The 25,170-nt window shown below is 42.6% G+C and overlaps 1 protein-coding gene across 1 annotated transcript in view; it reads left to right on the top strand.

Moving 5' to 3' along the window:
• LOC124606194 overlaps positions 1 to 14,462 on the top strand; it is a 90,715-nt gene extending 76,253 nt beyond the window's left edge. The window contains exons 4-5 of the mRNA XM_047138162.1: positions 12,389 to 12,453; positions 14,232 to 14,462. Coding sequence (XP_046994118.1) covers positions 12,389 to 12,453; positions 14,232 to 14,462 — 296 coding nt within the window. The remainder of the gene's footprint in view (positions 1 to 12,388; positions 12,454 to 14,231) is intronic.
• Positions 14,463 to 25,170: the final 10,708 nt, after the last annotated feature.

The following is a 25,170-nucleotide window of genomic DNA, read 5'->3' as shown; positions in this document are numbered from 1 at the left end:
GGGGATGAGATGGGGGAGCGCCGAAGAAGGGCCGGGAAGGGAAGGGACGGGAGAGGTGAACAGCTGAGGAGGGGGTGCAGGGATTCAGGGAAGGAAGGATGAAAATCCGCTCTGGGAGAGGGAGGAGTGAGGAAAAAGGGGACCCTGGAGAGTCGGGTAGGGGGGGGGGGGGGGGGGGGAACAAGGCCAGGTTATAGTCGAAAGGAAGGGTGTATGTCACGGTGAAGTTCATCATCTGAGAAGGGGAGGCGCTGGAAATTGCCCTGATGAAGAAGATGGAGGGAGTGGTGGTGGAGAGAGGGATGGATACAGTGATAGAGGCGCGGAAACGGGCAGGGGGTGGAGAGGATCTCTTTTACTGGTGTATGAACATGTACAAATAATATTACTTAACTTTGGCTGAGATGAGCACGTAGGTGCGAAGCTGCACAGGCATCAACACTAACGGCTACTAGTAGTTGGACAAACTATCAGTGAAGTAATTGAAGTAGCAAAGGCTGTAATGCCTAGCCCGCTATGAAGTAGAAACGAAGTTGCTTGGTCGTCGGCTCGGAATCAAATGGGCTGAATCTGGAGCAGCGTTTGTAGAGCTGCACAGCGCCAGCTAGAGGGTGCTGTTGTCTGTGTCGGTGTCGTAGTGCCAACCTAAGAACTTGCACCTACGCCGTGGCATCGTAGCTATCGATACCACATGCAGTGTATACACGTCAAGACCCAGCATGCCACTCGGCTTTGCTCGGTCCTTTTCTGAAGGCTCCGGAACATGGCGATATTTCATTTAGCACTGTGGTGCGGCATTTGTCGGATGGCACAACTCTCTGAGATCGGCAGTATCGTGCTTTCAGCGCTGTTCACCCTCCATACCACGAACAAATAGAGCGCTGATCATCCTCCATTCGTGGTATGGAGTACGCTCACAGGTCAAGTGGGTGTTTGCCCAAAAGAGGCGGTCTAGCGATCTATCGTCACAGTCGTTTAAAAAGAATGAGTATGACACAACAGATGGCTGAGAGTTCTCAGGTCACATAAGCGATGCGTACTGCATATGTGCTATGATACGACTTTACACTACCAAGCAGAAAAAATTTCAAGATTTAGTTGAAAATGGAACAGCAAAACATAACAACGATCGACGGACGGGATTCATTGTTCTCTGCGTCAAGAAACAGTTTTTGCTAAATTCTCAGCCATATACCACGTGAACACTGATGTTACGAACAGCTAAATTTCTGAAGTCGTACCCATTACTTCATTGGCAGTTGCAACTTTTCAATGGAACTGAACTAAGAGTATGGGGATTTCGTATATTACTGCAAATTACGTTGGTTAAGTCAGGGAGATTGTGTGGTACAATTTTTCGATTTAAAACTCGCTATTGTTGAATTTATGAAGGAAAAAGGAGTGCGTGAACGAAAATTACAACATCCGAAATGGATTGCAGACTTCGCATTTCAATTTGACTTCACTGCACACTGCCCACAGTAGGACACTGCAAGGAACTTTCTCGTTTTATGGGGATGCATTCAAAAAGAAATTCTGAAAAATGCAGTCCAGTTCCCTAACCTCACTGGCGTTAAAGAAAACTCGAGGTTTGAAGAATTCATTGTGAAACTGAAACAGCTACAAGGATGGTTTTATAATGGTATAGAGGACACTGTCACTCTTACATCTGTTTTAGAGCTATTTTGGAGACCATTTCCAATTTCAGGTGAAAACGCCCCTGTGCATGAGCAGATGTAACTAATTCACCTGCAAAGTAATTTCAGTTTTAATGACAAATCGTTTTACGTTAAAACTGTCTAAGTCGTCTACATTACTATCCTCGGGTAGAGTTGTAAAAGTGCTACAATTTTGATATCGACATATTTGTGTAAAAGACCTTATTTCAATTGTGAAACTAATGAAGTTACGATTACGTGGCGCCTTGAGTGCAAAACTCTGTGAAATTATCGATGTCCGTTCGTATGCCAGCAGTTTATCGCAAAAATAATTAAATTGGAAAATTTGTTTCGTCTGTGAACATGTTGTTGATATATTTGAAATATAAAGCCAAATCATATGCTTAGCTACTGTACTGCCTTTTAAATGAGGCGCGTTAGTAGTTTTTCGCTCTTCCCCGTCCTCTAACTCAGAGAGAATGCTCTAGCAGTGGAGGAAATGTGCAGTGGTGCCTGTTCCCTTTGAAACTCGTGCCCGGAAACAGTTCGCGACCCGAAATCTTGGCCACCCCTAATGTACGTGCTGCTAAGAGCAATGGCTTAGTGCGAGATAACCGATCCCAAACGTTTATTGTATGCAGTTCCCTCCGCAGTTTTTTAACTGAAACTGGTTGAGATGGACGGACATTCACTGACAGCGCCATTACCTAACGGTTGTCAATGACAATGTGTGACTCTCGTCTTCTTCAGGTTCTGCCATTTAGCACCTTTTTACAATCACTGTTGAAGCACCGTGTTAAAAGGCTGTGAGTTGTACACCTTCTCTCGCAGAAACGTTGGGCAGTCTACGCTGTTACACCAAGTAATCAGGCAGTTTCCGTTACAATGAGTCAACGACTGACACAATAACATCAGCAGCGGAGGACTAAATAACCCACTGTTAGCCGTCGGACATTGTATACAATGATCCAAGGTGATATCTTGTAAGGGGCGACTAATGTTTTGTCTGGTGAACTTACGTCTTTATTCGACATACTTACTGTATGTTTGACAGAATCTGTGATAAAATGGTGGCTGAGTTATGCCAATGTAAGGCAGGCAGGAAAGAGAACATCGCCTGGAACGTCAATTCAAATCTGTCTGGTGTATATTAATTCCCGCCCACGTAGAGCTGTTATGTTGGGCGAGAAACCGCAACATGAGTGTGTGAAATGCACAGAGTAATCAGAAGCAGTCTGAAAAGCTCGAAAGGGTGTTGCAGGCGATGCTGTGCTGAGAAATAACTGTTAACAAAAAAATTCGATACGGTGCGCCAATCAGGTCGTCGTACGCGGTAATTCAATCAGCCTACCAGAGGCGCTGTTACCAGACATATTCTTCGTTTATTTCCTCAAAGAGACAAGGGAACAATACAAAAATTAAACAATAGACAGCAACAGGGATCGAACTCTAGCCAATAGCTCAGGAGCCTTGTGCGCCACCACTTGTACTGTGAGAAAAACTGGCTTTACTGGTATCAGCTTGTGTAGTGGACTTCTATCTGGTAGTCACTCGATCACCTTACAAAATCGTATTGACTCAATCGGTCCTTGTCGGAAGTATTCGTTTAGCTGCGAATGTACGCGGAACGAGGTGTGCTGGTACAAGGGCGGAGATAGGCGTTGCACGCTTCCACAGCAGTAAACGTAGTGGTACCATGGCTAGTCATCGGTATTCCTTCGGCAAATATGCCGATATGCATTTACCACACGGCACTGCGGGCCAGATTCATTGGTGACACGCACAATTTACAACGCAAGATTTCCGAACCGCGTTATTTCATGTGTGAATTCGTTTGTATCGGGAGTAAGTAATGTTAATCCGATGTTCTTAAATTACGCCTCACTCTAAACATGTTAAAATGTGTCAGTCTGTTCGTCGCTACAGGTTGCACACACTTACGTGCTGGACTTCCTACACGACAAAAATCTATTTCCGCGTCATCTACAGAAAGCGTAAGATTTGGTGGAAGAGGACTGTCATTATCGAAATCAATATTCCACGTGGTACTTACATCAGTACATCGAAATTCCACATTTAGAGAGGAGAGTGTTGCAAAGAGATTGGGCAAGTCCCTATCAGAGAGGGGCCACTCAAGTCTAGAAACAGCCACCGGAACGACGAAAATACGCGTTTCACGTTTGTGAACTCATATCGGAACAAGTGTGGCCCAGATGTGCAGGTATTTGAGGCCAGTCCTACTTCCTCCCAGTTTAAACGGATGGAGGTATTTAGCGTTCCGTGTAAACGTACTTCCGTTGTAATATGCTTAAGACGTTTCTCTGGCGGTCGGTCAGGTAATACGGTACCAACAGGGCGGCTCGCCGCCGCACTTCGCTGTTGCAGTACGGAGCATTTAGATGTGTTGCATCCGTAGAGGTGGATTGGCCAAAGTGTTCCAATTCTCTGGCCAGCTCGTTCGCTGGATGTTACACCTTTAGATTCCCGTCTGTGAAGAAAATTGTCTACGTGCCTCCAATAGACACCTTCGAAGAGCTTCTTGCGCGGGTAATGTTAGCCTTTGATGCAATCAGGCAAACCACTGATTTCAAGTAACTGGCAGACCCCATGACGCAGCGTTGCAATGCGTGCATTCATGTTGGAGGAGGACACTTCGGGCAGCTGTTCCGAATAATTATTGTTTCTTTTCGCTCATGATTCTTTTTTTTTGTGTGTTACACGAACTACTTGAGAAAAATCATTTATTGCTGCATCGTTCTCATTCTGGCTGTTGAGAGGTCTGCTTGCATGGTATGCTTGTTTTGAAACCATGGAATTTAACGTGACACGCTAGTGCCTCAAACACAGCAGTAGTGCATAGAGTAGTTGTAAAGGGGTAGTGTTAACGTGCAGGATGCTGTGAGTTCGGATCTCCTTGGAAGATTTGACGTTTTTTATTCTTAAATCGTTATCCAAATTACTTTAATGACCACGTTTATTCAATTACTCGGCTTAAAAGTAATTTTTTAAAGTTTATATTCCTCTTCCACGTCATTGTTATCATCATACGAACTTTCTCATTAGCTGAAATTGTTACTTTGAAACGTCTCTGTGGAGTCGTTTCATAAGTCGCTTGTCTCAATGGATTCTCTGCATCGTATTCTGTCCACCGCCTGATTACGGTTTCATTCATTAGTTCTCCCAGAAAGACTGAGCAATCAAACTAAAGCTTATTAAATGATATTATGTTTGATTTCTTTAAGTTCCATAGGAAATCATGACCTGTATTTATTACGTTTTCCCTTCACCCCTCTTTATATGTGCGTGAGTGTGACTGAATGAGAAAAAACATATAACGTGTGGTTTCGGGTTTCTTTTGTTGGGGACGCTGAGTTGGTTGTCGTCTGCTAGGAGCAAGTGATGTTTGCTTCTCGTATGGAGGGTAGCATAGGATGACCAACTTAGGATCCCAGTACCTGGACAGAGAGGTTTACCGCTTTTAGTCTGGCGGTTTGTCAGGTTGGTGGAGGAAGCCTACCCCTCTGGTAGCTTCCGTTGCACCGGTAGTTAGGCGAAGCCCGGTGGAGGAAGGATACTTTGCAGCTAGTGGTTGGTGAGTACAGTTCGTAGCTCGTAGAGGTGGTTTCTGCTGGTATGAAGTAGGTCGAATTAGAACTTCCCTATGTCAAACTCATGGAATATTTAAGTACTTCATCTTAACTGAAGCGTGTGTTATATATTTTCGGTATGTGGCATAATTATTTTGTTAAAAAAATCGGCGAAGATGGTAGCTGAAATTAAGAGTGTGGAAGTTGCTTTGTTCCTTTAGGACATCATGGTGTGGAATTTCTAGCAGTGAATATATTTAGGAAAAGCTAGTCACTATTGCTTCGGGCGAACGTGAGAATAATAGTGTTTTCGTGGGAGTGTGATTCTTATTGTTCTTATTTTCTATGATTTCGTGGAAGATGCTATTGTCTCTGTGTTCGTCTCGTACCTCGTGTTTGGTAACCGATTATCCTTCTGAATAGGTTTTCATATTACCATGCTAATTATTTCGTGTGTTATAATTTCAGTAAAATATGAGTTTTTCATATACATAGAGGAAATGTTTGTAACGGTTTGTTTCTGAACGGACCACGTATAAGTTGAAACGGTAGGGGGAGGGGGGGGGGGGGTTTCTGCCTTGACGAGTTAATTTTATTTTGTGGTGGCAAAATCATTCTGGTATTGCACAATTTAAATTTATTACATTTGCGCTTGGTTTAATGTCTAACTCGTGAACAGTTAACTCGCAATCAAGTTTACCAAGTCCTGAAGTTCGACCGTACGTAAGCGGCAAGGTGTGGTCTCCATGTCGCATATCTACTATACAAACCTTGCGAATCTGATGAACCTCTTTCCAAGCTAGTACATGAGCATAATGGTGATAGGTATCTCTCTGAACTATTTCTATCGTGGGTATGTACATGGAATGATTGAATTACTGTGTTCCACTTCCCTCTTGTGTGTTTTTCTTTTTTCATTGCGCTATCCTTCCATTTTTGCGAATTATTTAGTTAATTCTTTTTATTCGGGCACCAGTCGTGTGTATTCATAGGATGTGCATGAAATTCAATCATGAAATAAATGTTCTACGTAAAAGATAAATTCAGCGTCCTTTATCTTTCTCATTGATGCCAGTTTTCAAATTAATATTCTATTATCTGATCTTTTTTAAAGTTAATCTGCTTGCTTGTAATGAACAAAAATGGGAGGAAAAATCAAAGTGAATGATATACTATCTCAAAATAAAGGAATTATCATTGAATTAAACAAGCTCATTGATGTAAGACATACAATGCTGTTCATTTTGTTAGTTTCTTTAAAAAAAATTGCAATCTTCTAATTAAATTCTTAATTTAATTAAACTGATAATTTCCAGTTCGGTCTTTTCTTAATTGTTAGGATGGGCTTGGGCTGGTGGCGACCCTGTAACTTTTAAATTTATAATTGTCTTTGTGAGGTGGCTTAACCAGAAATTGCGCACAAGGGTTACACCTCCATTATTCTTGGTATGTAACGTATGTCGAGCCTTGGCTAGGATCCGTTTACAGTTCTACATACATACTTTACAACTTCCTATCACTTTCTCTTTCGGATGTGATCTATGTTCACGTGATTTCCATTATTTTTAAGTATTGCTGTCTATTTCACTTTGCCCATTTTAACATCTTGTGCTTTCGTCCATGCTACTGCATTCATTATATCTATTCCTCATTGTGGTTGAATTTCGGTTTTACTTATAATCCCTTCTTTCGTTTACATGTTCCTCTGCGTTATTTCATAGCGCCACAACATACTATTTTTCTTATGTTTGTATGATGATTACCGTCCACAACATCCACATCTTGAAACAAAAAAAATTCAGTTTAAATAGATTATTTCATATTCTGATTTTAAACGATAGATCGTCAATTTCAAGATTTTCGATATTGTGATAGACGAACAAAAATAATCCAAATCACTTGCACAAAGATTACAATAGATAAAAAATGATAGCAAGAAAGAATTAAGACAAATGAGACGTTAGTATAACGATTAACATGACGTTACAGAGAAGTAGAATTAAAAACAGAACACTTAAAGCAATTAATTGCAAGCAAAAATGATAAAGGTCATTTCAGTAACGAATTACAGATAATGATTTCGAATCAACCAATGAGATTCGAACTCCAAACATTCACCACATTACAAATGACGCTGAACCACCATACCACACCACAATTCTCTTCAATATTTTTATTTTCAAGACACTAGTGTATTATACAAAATTCTGATTTTTTTTTCGTCGATTACTCGCAAATAAGGACTCACCAGGCCGAATTACTGTGGGTTCGCTCCTCGCTACCGGTATTTTTCTTTCGGTTTCGGCTAACCAAGCGAAGGAGGACACATTTGGAAACACCATCGACGTGTCGTACTTTTTTTCTTAAGTTATTTCTCAGTACAACCTCCACTGCAACATCCTTAAAAGCTTTTCAGGCTGTTTGTGACGACTCTACATATTATTTCTTATTCTTTCGTCTATTCTCTGTAATCTAACAAATGAAAAATATGGGAAGGCATATCCTAGACAGATATAGTGACATTAATTACTGAAAGAACCAATACACCAAAAGTGAAAATGGTGATTGGAACAACACATCAATTCAAAGATAAGTCCAGTTAATGTGACTTGAGTAATACTTAAAATTTCGCGGTGATTCTATTCAAAACGTACAATCTATGTAGTCGAAGTGGAAAACATAACAGACAGCATATTCACCGCAAATGACTAGTACTATTTACAAACTGGACGACTTACAACTTTCTGAGCTGCACAGACCTAAGGTGACAAAAGTCATGGGAGAGTGATATGCACATGGTGCATACAAAGGGTATAAAAGGATAGTACACTGGTGGAGCTGTTATTGGAGCTCAGGTGATTCAAATGAAAAGATCTGCAACGTTATTATGGCCGTGCGACGCGAGTTAACAGACTTTTAACACGGAATAGTAGTTGAAGACCGGCACATGGGACATTTCATTTCGCAAATTGTTACCAAATTCAGTATTCCGACATCAATAGTGTCAATAGTGTGCCGAGAATACCACATTTCAGACATTACGTCTCACCAAGGACAATGCAGTAGCCGATGGCCTTCACCTAACGGTCGTTTGTGTGGAGGCATACAGGCAACACTGCGTGAACTGAAACTTCCCAGCAGATTAAAACTGTGTGCCGGAACGTGACTCGAACTCGAGACCTTTGCCTTTCGCGGGCAAGTGCTCTCCCAATTGAACTACCCAAGCAAATGTAGAGCACTTGCTCGCGAATGGCAAAGGTCTCGAGTTCGAGTCTCGGCCCGGCACACAGTTTTAATCTGCCTGGAAGTTTCAAACCAGCGCACACACAGCTGCAGAGAGAAAATTTATTTCTGGAAACATTTCCCAGGCTGTGGCTGAGCCATGTCTCCGCAATATCCTTTCCTCCAGGAGGACTAGTTCTGCAAGGTTTGCAGGAGAGCTTCTGTGAATTTTGGAAGGTAGGAGACGAGGTACTGGCAGAGCAGAAGCTGTGAGGACGGGTCGTGAGTTGTACTTGGGATGCTCAGTTGGTAGAGCACTTGCCCGCGAAAAGCAATGGTCCGAAGTTCGATTCTATGTCCGGCACACAGTTTTAATCTGCCAGGAAGTTTCAAATCAGCGCACTCTCCGCTGCAGTGTTAAAATTTCATACTGCTTGAACTAACTGCAGAAATGAAAGCGGAACGTACGATTAACGTATCCGTTAGGAAAGTGAGGCGAAATTTGGCGTTAATGGACTACGGCAGCAGACGACTGACAAGAGTGCCTTTGTTAACGACATGACATCGCCTGCAGCACTTCTTGGGCGCTCTTGACCCTATCTGTTGACCTTAGACGACTGGAAAACCGTAGTTTGGTCACATGAGCCCCGATTTCAGTTGGTATCAGCTGATGGTAGAGGCCACAATGTCATGAATATACATCGTGAAAAAGTCATTTTGCAGGTGGTTGGTGGCTCCATAAAGGTGTGGACTACGTTTACATGGAATAGACTGGGTTATCTTATCCATCTGAACCGATAGTAGATCAAACTTCGTCCTTGCACAGCCTGCACTGTTACCAAATGTATTCATGAAGGCGGATTCGAGATGGCGGCCGTAGAAGTGGCAATGTTGCCCTGATCTCATGGTGGAAAATTCTAATTTTGGTGGGAACACAGGGCAATTGGACTACCTCCACTAACCTATCTCTCCCCTCCCGCCCCCATTCCTATCATGTCATCAACCCCGATCACCAACCCTACTTTCTGCCAACCCCCAACTCTCGTTCCTTTTGCTGACAACAGATTTCATTAAAACGATTTCCATGCTGGGGAATTATGACCGAGTGGTTAGTGTGTGTTCTCGTTAAAACGATTGTTATTTAAGTGATTTACTAGCTATATATGTTTGAATTATTGCTGTGCGTGTGTTCTGATACATAGTTTAAAGCCAGTGTATACTCGTAATACTCAAAGTATCGTTTTCGTAGCTCGTGTTTATCTTCTATTTGTATGCTATTTATCCGCTAGATTTCTTTAAAATGATTTCTGGGTTTTTCATGTTCAGGTTCTTTCTATTATAGTCTATGTGCACAAAATGCAGCGGGATTTGTTACAACACCAGGAGGTTGGAAGATGACCTCTACGTCAGCCCCCTCAGATCGCGGAAAATCCTACAGCTCTTATTACACCAGCAGAGTAAGTATGCAAGTACATGATTTTCAGCGATGGCGCACCATTCTGCCCGTTTATCAACATCGGCAGTCATTAACTTTCAAATTTTAGGGCATGATCTTGGTGTTCCCCAGTACTACACTTGCTATGTGTGCTTAATGACTTTTTCTACATGAGGAAACTGTGGGCAGAATGTTCTACCTATATGTTGTGTAACCTGTAGAGAGCTTATACCCCAGATTGCTGTAGTGGAGGCAGTCAAGATCAAGGAGCAACATGAATTGGGGGCCATAAATGCTGAGTGTTGTGACCTGGCCACGTGAGTGATTCTGGTAAACACTGTTCAGTTGTTGTTACCTGCAGAGGGACTTCTGGCCGAAGCTCTCTCCTCCTTCCAATTGGGGTCAGACAGAAGGGCTCCAGTTCGCAGAACACTTTACCTGGGCCAGGCACCAGTCCATCATGGAAGATGGCCAGATGGCTTAAAGTTAGTGTAGGAAGCCATTTATATGTGACTGCTGTGAACTGAGCTTTTGTAGAAACGGTGAGAAGGTCATGAAACTCCATGCACTTTCATTTTAGAAGCTGGGACGGTATGGACAGAGCAGCTGGTGCTCGTGGCTAGTTCAGGAAGGACTGTAACCCCAGAAGTGGCCAGCTTCTTTCAGGGAGCAACAAAAAAGATATTTCATGGGAATGACTATCTGGGAAGCTTAACAGCTTTCTTTCAGAAGCTGGAAATGGTTCGTCTAAAAATATTAGATCACTCTGTAAATAAGGGGTGTGTTCCATCTAGGTAGACGTTTTTTGCCAAGACATGGCCCTACTTACCGTGAGAACGACGCCTCCCCAGTCTAAAATCTTCCTTTTTCAGACAAGAGAGATTTGGAGTCGTTGATTGACGCCTCTCAGGATATGCAAAACAAAGGCTTGCTCCCCCAGCGTGGGAACCTTGGTGCTGTGTCTGGTTGGCTACCAGGCCAACAGAACAGTCAAGATGTGAGATTAGATGAGTAGAGGATAATTCGACTGGCCTATGGAATGTGGGTGCAGTTTAGTTTTGCTAATTCGCTGCCGTACCAACGCTTGGTGAAAAGTGGTCGTGATTCTTTGGGTTCTTTTTCTCCTCGTCCTACCCTGGTGGAGAACTTCAGGTCTTTCCCTAGTGGGTGAGACCTGTGGTCTGTATCTTTTGGTGTATTAGGAGCCTGTGACAGTTTCCAAGAGCACCGACAGTGGAGCTGCATATTATCCCAGACATATCAGGTGTCACGAGCGTGAACTTATTCGTCCTGCATCAGCCGTCTGAGATCTGACAATACCAGCGTGCATCACAGTGCCTGGGGGTCAAAGTGGTTCGGCCGGACCAGGGAATCAAGCACACCTCACTCTGAAGTCTGCTAGCATGTCAGGGCTCTGGTAGTGAAGTTTCTTGCATTCTGATAATCAGACTGCCAGACCGCGCAGTTCGCATAAATTCGTGGACCTGTCAGAAAGTTACAGCTGCCGCAGCGAACGCTTCTCGTCCACAGCGCGCCGTTTTCTGCTGCCGCCTGAATCAATGTGAAAGGGTAAAATACTGCTGCACTTGTGTAAGGTGGTTAAATGATATTCACAGCTCCTTATTCTTAGGTGAACCATAGTTTGCGGTATAGTTGAATGTAATTTATTCCATACGAAAAAGTTATGGTGTCACAGTGGATTCATGTAAACAATTGCGACGTAAAAGGGATTAAGCAGGGGAGAATATTGTAGCTTCCACCCCAGGGTATGCTCTGCCTATCAAACACCATTCCTTATCTGATATGTGTATCATTTCTGTGTCAGATTTGTCAGATAGTTGTAGTTATTAATGGTTTAATAAAACCTGTCAAACCACGCGGGGTAGCCGCGCGGTCTGGGGCTACTTGTCACGGTCCGCGCGGCTCCCCCCGTTGGAGGTTCGAGTCCTTCCTCGGGCATGTGTGTGTGTGTGTGTGTGTGTGTGTGTGTGTGTGTGTGTGTGTGTGTGTGTGTGTGTGTGTGTGTGTGTGTGTGTGTGTGTGTGTTTTGACCTTAGCGTAAGTTAGTTTAAGTTAGATTAAGTAGTGTGTAGGCTTAGGGACCCATGACCTCAGCAGTTAGGTCCCATAAGATCTTACCAGAAATTTCCAAAATAAAACCTGTCATTTAAACACACCGCTGTTCTCATTCATACTCCCTCTGCTACTCACTGTTTTTATTTTATTGGCGTGGTACGTAAGTAGGTTCACTCTGACATATATTTATGATTGAAGCGAGCGACGACTTGTGATTTGGTATTGAAATTTCGCATTACAGTAAGTTTACAGTTCTTTTTCTTCTTATATTACATGATCTCAGAGAAATAGATAGCCTGGAAGGAAATACTGCAATGAGCTACAATTGTGTAAGTAGACGGAAATCAGGTTCTGTATCGCATATTTAGAAAAAAGTTTCCAGCGCTTATTCTTTATTGTCCATGTTACAGCGTCCGTTGATCAACAGGAGCGACAGCTGCCTGAATTGCAGTCACCCATGCCAGCCTGTGTTGAGGTAATGGTACGTGAACCTGGTTCAACTCTAATGCCTGAGAGGGCAGAGTGATTTTCAGATGAACAATGGACCTGGGACGACATTGTGTCTTGGAAGCGGGTAAATTAGGTAATTATCCATAATTCATTCATTTCATTCATATCATTTTTGCCTTTATGGACAGTGTTTGAACTCAAATATCTCATGATGACACAATTTTCACTTCTTTCCTTTCTTCATTTACTCTTCCCAAAATCTCTTCATCCTTTGACTATGCTCTTGTTTCCTTTGTTCCGTCCATAATGCTCCCGTCTTCCTCTTCTCATTTACCATAAATTTTGCGTTCCAGTTTTGTTCCTGAATTCCTTTCTCTCTTATCATTTGTTTGTTGATCCCAAACTGCCTTATGTCGTCCTCTATTTCATGATACCAATTTGTTTTAAGGCTTGAATGTTTTACTACATCAAAGATTCTCTCTGATGTTGTCCATTCTCAGTATGTGTCCGTAGAAATTTAGTCTGCGTTTACTTATCACGTCTGTGAGTATGTCAGTGTGTTGGTTAACTCATTGGTAGGTCTTTTCATCCATATGCCATCTTTGTGTATTGCTTCGAATAATTTCCTGAAACTTTTGCGTTCCACTTTTTCTGTGTCTATAATGAGTGATGCTCCAATCGTTTCTGACGCATATAGTTCTTCCGGTAATACAACTGTTTTGTAGTGTCTAATTTTGGCCTGTCTTGATATGCTTTTCTTATTATGTGACCATGTGAGTTTGTAAGCTTTCTGGAATCTTTCTGTTCGTTCTATGTTGGGTGCCTTGTTTGAGCCTCATATTTGTATGTATTCCCCTAAATATTTAAATTTTTCTCTCTTTTTTTACGGGTCCATAAATCGTTTGAATGGTGTGTACATTGTTGGTTTGTCGTTCCATGTATTGAGTCTTCTCATACGATATCTGTAGACCTGTTTTGGCAGCTATTTGATGTAGGTGTTCCAGTGCTTCCTTTGCCTCCTGTGTGTCATCTGCAAATTCCAGACATTTTATGATTGTTCTGGTTTCACGTGTTCTTCCGAGCTGTATTCCTTTAACTTGTCCTCCCCATTGTTTGACAATTTTGCCTAAGACTATGTTAAACAGGATTGGTGAAAGCCCATCTTCTCGGACACCAGTGTGTATCTGGAAGGGTTCCGAAATTTCTCCCATGAAGTTAATCTTCGAGATGGTGTCTATGAGCGTTTGTTGTATAATTGCCCTGGTTTTTATGTCGATGCCATATTCTTCCAGTATGTCAAAGAGAGTTTGTCGGTCTATGGAGTCGTATGCTTTTTTAAAGTCAACAAAGGTGACTACAGTATTTCTTGTCTGTCTGACTTTCAAAAGTGTTCTCAAGTTCCAGATCTGTTCTATGACTGATCTCCCTCTTCTGAAGCCCGCCTGGTATTCCCCTACTTGCGGATCTGCTTGTGGTTCTAGTCTATTTAACAACACCTTTGAGAGAATTTTGTATGTGACTGGTTCTAGAGAAATACGAAATACCTCAGTAATTATTTGGATCTGACTTATCACCCTTTTATGTAGGGAATTGATCAACGCACATTTCCATTCCCAAATTTCTGAGATAATCTTACAAATTTGCTTGGTGTTGTTTTCATCTTGGAGCTTCCAGATCTCTGCAATAATATTCACAATTAGTATATACAACTAGTATTCTTTCTTCCTTTACAGCAGCAGGTGATTTAATAATATGTATACTTATGCTCCTTCTCTACGTCTCTTCACTGTCACACCATTACAGCAAGCTTTGGCGCGGGTACGGCAGCAGACGTCGGTAGCTAGCAAACGCGGCCCTAATAGACACGTCCGCCCACGCAGGATGAGCCTCGCAGCAGCACGGGATCCTGCCGCAGCACCCCCAACCGCCCCAGTTGCGCTCGCCGCCCCCGCCACCCCGCTCTGGCGCCCATGGTTGATGCTAACTCTGCCTCCAGCGCAGCAACAGCCATTGGACCGAGCTGTCTCGCCTTAGCCCGGGAGCTCGCGTCGGCCCGATGATCGAGGTAAATTATCAAGCTTGTTCATCTTCTTTACGTTTTTGACCTTCGTTGCAGCAGCAGCGTGCATATTCTTCACGACAAGTGTTCTTAATACTTCTTTCTCTCTCAACAGCTGGAGCAGGTCTGCCGCCACCACAACAGCCGTCAGGGTTTGGGTTAGGAACTGCAGCTAAACGCCAACGGTCTGCATCACCTCAGCCTCAGCCCGGATGTTCGCAATAGCCTGACACGGCTGCGCCCCATTGTGAGCTGTCCCGCAAGGCTGGTGCATCGCGCCGGTTACCTCCTCGCTCCACACCGCAACCACCTTCGTCAGCAGGATGGACATAGTCCGCCGTTGCTAGACATAATGTTTCTATGGTTGAAGGCAGTATTCTCCCCCACCCTAATAGTGATCAGTACCAGATCAGCAACGGCATGCCTTTGTTAAACTACGTAGTGATTGAGAACAATTTCAATGAGCGAATCGCATTTTCACGAATTGTGAACTCAGCAGGTGGATAACAAGATCCCGTAGGGCTTTCAAGAGCGTGCTTTCCTCTGCTGTAGAACAGCTCCCTCTGCTTATCAAGCATCCGTGGTACCTCTCCATAAAATGCAGTGCTGTTCACGCATCTCCGCAAAAAAGAGGAGACCAGCATCGTCTATATTTGGGAGAGAAATTAGGAGGTATCTTGGAGGACCTCAACTGCAACGTGGTTTGAAGATTTCACCCTGGGACCTTGGGTGCCGTAATGTTACGGATTGTATTTAAAAAAACGGTAGTATTGTTATAAAACTTTTTTAATCAGTTCTGCTGATGGAAAATCTCCTGAAATGGTAGAATGGTGCATGATTTCTTTTAATGATAATGAAATTGCCTAAAAATGTCACTCGCACACTCCTCCTATTAATGTGACCTACTAAGGTCAGGAATTCTGCCTGAGCCGGCCGCGGTGACCGAGCGGTTCTAGGCGCTTTACTCCGGAACCGCGCGAATGCTACGGTCGCTGGTTCGAATCCTGCCTCGGGCATGGATGTGTATGATGTCCTTAGGTTATTTAGGTTTAAGTAGTTCAAAGTTCTAGCGGACTGATGACCTCAGGTGTTAAGTCCCATAGTGCTCAGAGCCATTTGAACCATTTGAACCAATTCTGTCTGATTTCAAAACGGCAATAACTATGGGTACATTTCATAGACTCTGCTGCTTAAATACGTAAAACCAACTACAATTTGTAATGATAAGGCACAAGCATTTAATTCTAGCAAGTGAGTAAACCAAATGAAAAATATGTTACTAATTTTTAGTTGTTTGTATTACGTATTGTGTCTGTCATTTAGTGTGGATTAACAGTTTCCTTGAGGTCGTTAAGTTGAACTAGACATCTTATTGGAGGTACTGCTTCTCAAAAATATCTTACAGTTTCACTTTACAAGTATTTAGAACCATAACGAGCCCTCAGCATACGAGTAATGCATCTATGAACTCCAAGACAGCACAACATTATGATGCATATACAGCAAGAGGTCATTGACCAGAGAAAATTTTGAATCGCTTCCAGTCCGCAGTTAAACAATCTGACTGTATCAACATTTTGTTTGCGCATGTTGTATTCACTAGTGAAATGTTCCATTTTTTCGCTTGTTGTTACACTATCTGTTGACGCAAGGTATCAACAAACTAGAAAGCGTGTCCCCAGTTTGCTGTTTTTAATTGACAATCTTTCTTACTGGACTTCACGTCCCACCGAAAACTTTACGAATTTATTTGATTTTCGCTGCTGTGAATATAGTCCCTCACCAACTCACATCCGATCGTAATTATTTTACTCCATTAATTTGAGAATTGCACTAAGGACTTTGCACTAAGCGCTGGTTTCCGACAGCATTCCTATATTGAATTAATAAAGCGATACAGGATTTATTTGCTGCTGTTTATCCAAGGCTCTGTGTGATTACTTTGCGCATTATCATTGGACTGGATCTTTGAAAATTCAGTACATGCAAGTTAGCCAAGTTTCAGCTGTTAAGCGGGGGAAAGAATGGACATTTACGTTTAACGTCCCGTCGGCAGAGAGGTCATCAGAGACGGAGCGTGGGCTCTCACTGAACGCTGTGTTGACCTCATGCCCCTTCACACCGCATGCAGTGACGTCACTGGCAGGGGATGACACGGCGTCGAAACGCGGAGTTTTGCTTTTGACCTTGTTTTGTAATCTCTACCTGGGGAAGGATGGGAAGAAATGCAACCGTGTCTTTATCGAAGGCGCACTCCAGAGTTTAAACTAATCCTTGATCTATTTAGGGGTATGACGGAGAACCTAAATCTCTATTTTAACTCCGTTGCTCCCGAATACGAACCACCATCCTTGCAGGTCTCATGATCACTCCCATTTCTATCCCATCAGGATTGAAATAATTGTTTTTTATTCCTATAAATATTCTTTGCCGAGGCCTGCTTAGGCTTTTCTTTTTCACTTAAATGCTAAAGATTTGCAAGATAACCAGTCCAGTTTCTCTTAGGGAGAAATGTAAATGACAGATGAATGAACAAAAAAAATGCTCTTATGTAATAGTCAAGTCTGTTCCGACTGCTCAGTCCCCGTGATATACTTAGTGAAAATATGAGGACGCAAAATTGGTATGCAGAATAGAAAAATATTTTCTTTCATGAAGAAAGTCAAACTCGTTTATAAACCAGAAGAACAAGCACTCGGAAAGATATTTCCAAACAACGATTAACTAATCCTGTATGGAGATATGGTTAAACAAACGCATGATTAGAGCAACTGCTAGACATTTTAGAATATCTGTAGCTAGATATACGAAGAAATAATCAGGATATGAAGCAAACCAGTGACAACATTCAGTAGCAGAGAAAGGAGACTGAGCAATAAACTGACAATGCAATATTTTTTACTGGACTTCACATTTCACTGAGTACTATATAAATTTATTTGAGTTTGCTGCTGTCAAGATGTACCCTCATTAATTCCCGTCCCATTTATAAGATAATGAAAGACAACAGTGAAGGCACTGTGCATTCCACTGAAGATTTTTGAAAACGTATGAAGGGGGATATCGTCTTAAAGAAAAAATCTGTTGGGATTCTGTAGAAGTGAAATTATATATCGTTAGAGAAATCGATTGCAAGCTTAGCCATGTAACGATATGCAAACAAGTTTCGAAAAACTACATGAAATGGGAAAAATAGAAGCGGCGGTATAATGGAAGCTGTTAATGACAAGTTATATGATTTACAGAAAGACATACATAAAGAGGATTCTGAAGACTGACTTACAGAAGCAATCAGAATACATCGTTAATTACCAGTAAAGGATTACAACCATGACAGATCTGCAGCTATGAGCCAGTGCAGTAGATGAAAATTCTGGCGTAATAGAGCCGTGATTAGATAAGTAGATTACATAGATTTAATCATATTAACGTGGGCGCAAGAGCTGAATGAAGAAATGAAACAGAAATTGCAGATCTGGACTGCTGGAGATGGCTTCTACAACATTTAATATAATATTGTACAATAGTCAGTGATACTTCTTAAAAAGTGAAATAACCATATTTTAGTGAAATGGAATGTAAAAGGGAAAGCACCGTACACCGGATAGATTCTGGAAAGTAAATTAGACGAAAGAAGTCTGCCAGCTGAATATGAAGATCATGTGCATTTCTTTATTTAACACTGTCTCAAAATATTTAGCGTAACATTTGTGCACTCGAGGTATTTGATCTGTAATTTGAACTCGCTGTCTTAAGGTGATGCCTCCTCTACAGCGTACCGACCACGAGTGTGAAGGTGAGTTCACCGTTTTACAATCATCTGAAAAGAAATTAGCACAAGGTGAACCTCGATATCCACAAAACACACCGAGTCTCTTGCTGACACATTGTCTCGTGGCCGGTGGCTCATCTTCGAACCTCTGGCCTCTGGTGAATTGTCCGGTCGACGTTTGACGACGTTACTATCCTGATGAAAAAAATATCAGTGTTTTTCTCGAAGCATGTTACCCAATAGCACCGACTGTTAATAGCAATGTCAGATATGTGACTGTTAGCTGAGTTCCTTTACGTGATTCCTCTTGGGTACTCGATAACTTTAACGCTGTGCAACTGTAAATATCACACGCATGCTGATGACCTTCCGTTATACCTATATGCACTAGCTGTTGACTTGTGGACAGCTATCGGGAATGTCATTATCAACATGAGCGCATTATCAGAATTAACGTAGAATATGCGGTTAAAGCTGCTTGGTACGTCCTAAACTCAGGCGGTCATGTTTGATAATTATAGGCCCATTAGCTCGAATTTTCGGGAATCCCCACCATCTTCAGTCCCCAAAGAAAGCAATATAAACCTTTCCCTCTCAGTAACAATAGATGCAAACCTCACGTGGGTTGAGCACACAACTACAACTTGCAGGAATGTGTCAGCGACACGCATGTCCTGCAAAACTATAAAAATCTCTTTCCTTTTGAACTGAAAAGAGAAACTTATTGTTGATTACATCGATGTTTTCTGCAAGGTCTTTGTCGGGAAAAGTCACGGCGCTTCGAGCTGATGATTAAAACTTGCATACGACACATCTTTAACGTTCGAGTTTTTTATATTAATTCACTATCGCATGCACAGCTATCCTTGCTACGTGCTGACAAGTACAGAGATTTTCATCACTTTGTCACCTCTGCCGCCTCATGAATTCATACAGTCCCTCATATATCCGTGCGATCTCGTCGCTCTTGTCCGACCAACACAGTAGAAACCCTCGTTCCCATCAGAAAAAAATCTCTTCTGTCTCATTCTATTACTCAGCCACATTTCCCAAGTTCTCTTCAGTCGCAGTTAACTTAATCTGGAATGATCTTCCTCGTTGCATTAGGGATCTGATTAAGACATACAAATTTAAAAGATAATGACATTTAAAAGATAATGACATTTCTACTAAAAAACAACAATAATGTCTGCCTTTGTTCTGAATACACCCTTTAACCTCTCGCCGACTATATACTGTATCTCCGAATTAAATATTACTCATTTTCCAAAGCCCATAGATAGTGCAGTCTGTAAAAAATTCATTCTCTCCGAACACCCTACATCACAAAATCTCACTCTTGTACATTGACAAATACATATTTTACCTTTTGCTAGGTGTTGTTATCGTTATGATTAACAGTTGTATCGATAGTATTATTGCTATGAGTTCTTAGACAGTGTTTTGATTGTAAAAATTTTATTTCAGATCCTTTTAATTGTATAACTTTTATTCTGACGTATCACATTAAATTAGTATTGTTCTTTAAGTAATTCTGATCTACGACTACCCTCATCTCGCCAGGATAAATAAAGAGAAATATATACCTAATTTAAAAGCAGAATCTAACGCAGTTTGTGTCTTTCATTCGAAAACTTCAAATTATCCTACCAAGCAGCAATATCTACATCTACATGATTACTCTGCAATTCACATTTAAGTGCTTGGCAGAGGATTCATCGAACCTCAATCATACTATGTCTCTACCATTCCACTCCCGAACAACGCGTGGGAAAAACGAACACCTAAACCTTTCTGTTCGAGCTCTGATTTCTCTTATTTCATTTTGATGATCATTCCTACCTATGGGCTCAACAAAATATTTTCGCATTCAGAAGAGAAAGTTGGTGACTGAAAATTCGTAAATAGATTTCGCCGCGACGAAAAACGTCTTTGCTTTAATGACTTCCATCCCAACTCGCGTATCATATCTGCCACACTCTCTCCCCTATTACGTGATAATACAAAACGAGCTGCCATTTTTTGCACCCTTTCGATGTCCTCCGTTAATCCCACAACACGCAGCAATATTCTAACAGAGGACGAACGAGTGTAGTGTAAGCTGTCTCTTTAGTGGACTTGTTGCATCTTCTAAGTGTCCTGCCAATGAAACGCAACCTTTGGCTCGCCTTCCCCACAATATTATCTATGTGGTCTTTCCAACTGAAGTTGTCCGTAATTTTAACGCCCAGGTACTTAGTTGAAATGACGGCCTTGAGAATTGTACTATTTATCGAGTAATCGAATTCCAACGGATTTCTTTTGGAACTCATGTGGATCACCTCACACTTTTCGTTATTTAGCGTTAACTGCCACCTGCCACACCATACAGCAATCTTTTCTAAATCGCTTTGCAGCTGATACTGCTCTTCGGATGACCTTACTAGACGGTAAATTACAGCATCATCTGCGAACAGCCTAAGACAACTGCTCAGATTGTCACCCAGGTCATTTACATACATCAGAAACAGCAGAGGTCCCAGGATGCTTCCCTGGGGAACACCAGATATCACTTCAGTTTTACTCGATGATTTGCCGTCTATTACTACGAACTGCGACCTTCCTGACAGGAAATCACGAATCCTGTCGCACAACTGAGACGATACCCCGTAGGCCTGCAGCTTGATTAGAAGTCGCTTGTGAGGAACGGTGTCAAAACCTTTCCGGAAATCTAGGAATACGGAATCAAGTTGAAATTCCCTGTCGATAGCGACCATTACTTCGTGCGAATAAAGAGCTAGCTGCGTTGCACAAGAACGATGTTTTCTGCAGCCATGCTGATTACGTATCAACAAATCGTTCCCTTCGAGGTGATTCATAATGTTTGAATACAGTGTATGCTCCAAAACCCTACTGCAAACCGACGTCAATGATATAGGTCTGTAGTTCGATGGATTACTCCTACTACCCTTCTTAAACACTGGTGCGACCTGCGCAATTTTCCAATCTGTAGGTACAGATCTATCGGTGAGCGCGCGGTTGTATATGATTGCTAAGTAGGGAGCTATTGTATCAGCGTAATCTGAAAGGAACCTAATCGGTATACAATCTGGACCTGAAGACTTGCCCGTATCAAGCGATTTGAGATATATCTACTTCTAAGAAGCTCATGCTAGCAGCTGTTAGTGTTTCAAATTCTGGAATATTCCATTCGTCTTACCTGGTGAAGGAATTTCAGAAAACTGCGTTCATTAACTCCGCTTTAGCGGCACAGTCGTCGGTAACAGTACCATCGGCACTGCGGAGCGAAGGTATTGACTGCGTCTTGCCGCTTGTGTACTTTACATACGACGAGAATTTCTTCGGATTTTCTACCAGATTTCGAGACTGTTTCGTTGTGGAACCTATTAAAGGCATCTCGCATTGAAGTCCGTGCCAAATTTCGCGCGTCTGTAAATTTTAGTCAATCTTCGGGATTTCGCGTTCTACTGAACTTCGCATGCATTTTCCGTTACCTCTGCAACAGCGTTCGGACCTGTTTTGTGTACCATGGGGGATCAGTTCCATCTATTGCCAATTTATGAGGTATGAATCTCTCAATTGCTGTTGCTACTATATCTTTGAATTTGAGCCACATCTCGTCTATATTTGCATAGTCAGTTCGGAAGGAATGGAGATTGTCTCTTAGGAAGGCTTCTAGTGACACTTTATCCGCTTTTTTAAATAAAATTATTTTGCGTTTGTTTCTGGTGGATTTGGAAGAAACGGTATTGAGCCTAGCTACAACAACCTTGTGATCACTAATCCCTGTATCAGTCATGATGCTCTCTATTAGCTCTGGATTGTTTGTGGCTAAGAGGTCAAGTGTGTTTTCGCAACTATTTACAATTCGCGTGGGTTCGTGGACTAACTGCTCGAAATAATTTTCAGAGAAAGCATTTAGGACAATCTCGGAAGATGTTTTCTGCCTACCACCGGTTTTGAACAAGTATTTTTGCCAACATATCGAGGGAAGGTTGAAGTCCCCCACCAACTATAACCGTATGAGTGGGGTATTTATTTGTTACGAGACTCAAATTTTCTCTGAACTGTTCAGCAACTATATCATCGGAGTCTGGTGGTCGATAGAAGAAGCCAATTACTAACTTAGCTCGGCTGTTAAGTATAACCTCAAACTAACAGGTCACATTAACACGAGTTAGGTGGCACAGGCAACCACAGTGACGAAGCACTCCATACAAACCCAGCTTAAGCAATTACAGCCGTAAAGCACAAATTTAGCTTGCAAAGTTAAACACTTCGAGCCAATGTCAGTAACGGCTGCAATAACATTCCACCTACGCTCGAAGGGACTTTCTCGGTATCCGATTTATTGCATCAATGAATTGGCGAAGGATACAGCGAATGGCAGTAAGTTGGGGTCGGCGGGGGCGGCTCTGGAAGTCTCGTGCTGCCGCAGCCGGCACCAGGAAGCCGCAAGAATGCGGAACCGCAGGCCCGTCACGTGTCGCACGTGATGGTGGCACGGGTTCTCACGTGACACGACCCTCTCTCGTGACCTGCGGGGGTCTCCGACGGCTGATGCCAGGTGCGAGTCGCAATGCGCTAACTTTCTATTAGAGCCAATTAACTGCCATCTGAAACTCGCACCTCATCGCTTGGCCCTCTGCCCTAGCTTTCCTGCAGGTCGTATCTGGCAATTTACTGTAAAATTTTAAGGCGCAGTACGCTCACGGTTAGGAACGAATGTGACTTCTACTCAACGCTTCAATGGAACAGGTTAAGAAAAATCAGCTAGAGCTGGCGCAATGCCTTTCAAAATTTGGTCTTTACTCTTTCAAGTTTCAGTAGCTCCTCGTTGAAACTATATCCCAAAGGTTACTAAAAGGCGTTCAATCTAAAAAATTTATAATTTCAGCAACACCAGTGGACGGCACTGATGGGAGATTCGACAAGACGCCCTTTATGAACTCTTCTTCTACTCAGTCATACAGAATTTATTTATGAGTTATCCTATCTTTTAAGCAGTCTACAATGTACCGTACAGCACTCTAACAAAAACTCTACCCTGTAGTTAGAGGGGGAAACAGGTCACACCCGTCTATATGAGGAGTAGCAGATGTGATCCACAAATTTACCGTCGAGTATGTTTGCTATTCATTTGTTGAATAATCTTTTAACAAACTATGAGCTCATCATAATGAGGTACCTCGAAAATACTGATCTCATTCATGCCATCAGCATATATTCCGCAACATCGGGAGTGCAGAATCCAAATCGTGCTTTTCTCACAAGACATCGATAGATGAAGGCGGTGAGGCAGATATGGCGCTTCTACACTTCAGAAAGCCTTGACTCAGAACCACATAAACCTTCGTATTAAAGGAAGTAAATTAATGTTGACTGGAAAACGAAATTATATTGAGACTTCCTTGAGAGGGAAGACGCACCATTTTTTCTTGAATACGGAGTTATCAAAAATGTTCAAATGTGTGTGAAATCTTATGGGACTTAACTGCTAAGGTGATCAGTCCCTAAGCTTACACACTACTTAACCTAAATTATCCTAAGGACAAACACACACACCCATGCCCGAGGGTGGACTCGAACCTCCGCCTGGACCAGCCGCACAGTACATGACTGCAGCGCCTAGACCGCTCTGCTAATCCTGCGCGGCACGGAGTTATCGACAGATGTGAAAGTAATTTGAGGCGTACCCTGGGGAATTGTGTTTGGACACTTGCTGTGCATTTTCCATATTAATGATGAAGCAGACAATACTAAGAGTAACCTCAGACGTTTTAAAGATGATACAGCTATCTATATTGCTTTACCACCTGAAAAAGTCTGCACAAACATTCAGTCACAAATACGAAGGATTTGAAACTGAAGCTTGCGGTGGCTACTTCCTTTAAATGGCGAGAAGTGTAAAACTGTGCACTTTTCAGAACCAAAGTACTTAGTTTCCTATAGTCAGAATATCAGTGACTCACATTTGGAATTACTTAATTCATACAAATACCTGCACGTAGCATTCTGTAGGGATCTGAAATGGAACAACCACATAGGTTCCGTCATATGCTGCACCGCAAACAAATTACTTGGCGCGAATGGCTAAAATTAAGACATCTTCCCAGGCAAACACAAGAAGCCAGAGATCATGTCAAGTCAGACGGATGGGCAGAAGTTACGCCAAGGCTACCTGCTGACAGAACGGCCACGGCTGACGAAGCATGAGTGTGGCTACCTCACGTTGTCGCCAAGCGGAGGGCTCAGGCGTATAAATAATACGGACGAAGTAGAAAGGCAAAGACACCACGGTCTGCATGACCCAGTTGCTTCACGCCATAGCCATGGACTTATGGCCTATGTGAAATGCAGTAGCAAAACAAAGATGCACAGAGCCAGTATAAATAAAACTGATTTTTATTCAAAGGGACCGCAGTCTGGTGGCCGCCATCTATGAGGACAGGTCTCCGCCGGTCACAGGCGTGACACGGTTTACAAGCAGCCACCACGAGTCCTGGCTTGCATGAACTGTGAGCCTACTGGTGCCTGGAAGTGCGGTGCAGTGGCCTTAATACCTTCCATTCAGTCGGCCACCTGCGGGCTTACTTCGGGGGCTGCCAGCGTTCTGTACTGGAAGGCAGCTGTACTAGACAATAACAGTGCAGCCGCCCGACTACTTCCACTTGGGTATGTGTGCTGTCGTTCAAATGGTCCAAATGCCTCTGAGCACTATGGGACTTAACATCTGAGGTCATCAGTCCCCTAGATTTGGAACTACTTAAACCTAACTAACCTAAGGACATCACACACATCCATGTCCGAGGCAGGATTTGAACTTGCGACAGTAGCAGCAGCGCGGTCCCTGACTGAAGCGTCTAGAACCGGTCGGCCACAGCGGCGGCTGCTGTCGTTGTACGCGTTTG

This window comes from Schistocerca americana, chromosome 3 (assembly GCF_021461395.2).
Source record: "Schistocerca americana isolate TAMUIC-IGC-003095 chromosome 3, iqSchAmer2.1, whole genome shotgun sequence".
NCBI classification, from domain to species: Eukaryota; Metazoa; Arthropoda; class Insecta; order Orthoptera; family Acrididae; genus Schistocerca; species Schistocerca americana.
Note: the sequence above shows the minus strand (reverse complement) of the source record. Positions and strands in the feature narration are given on the sequence as shown.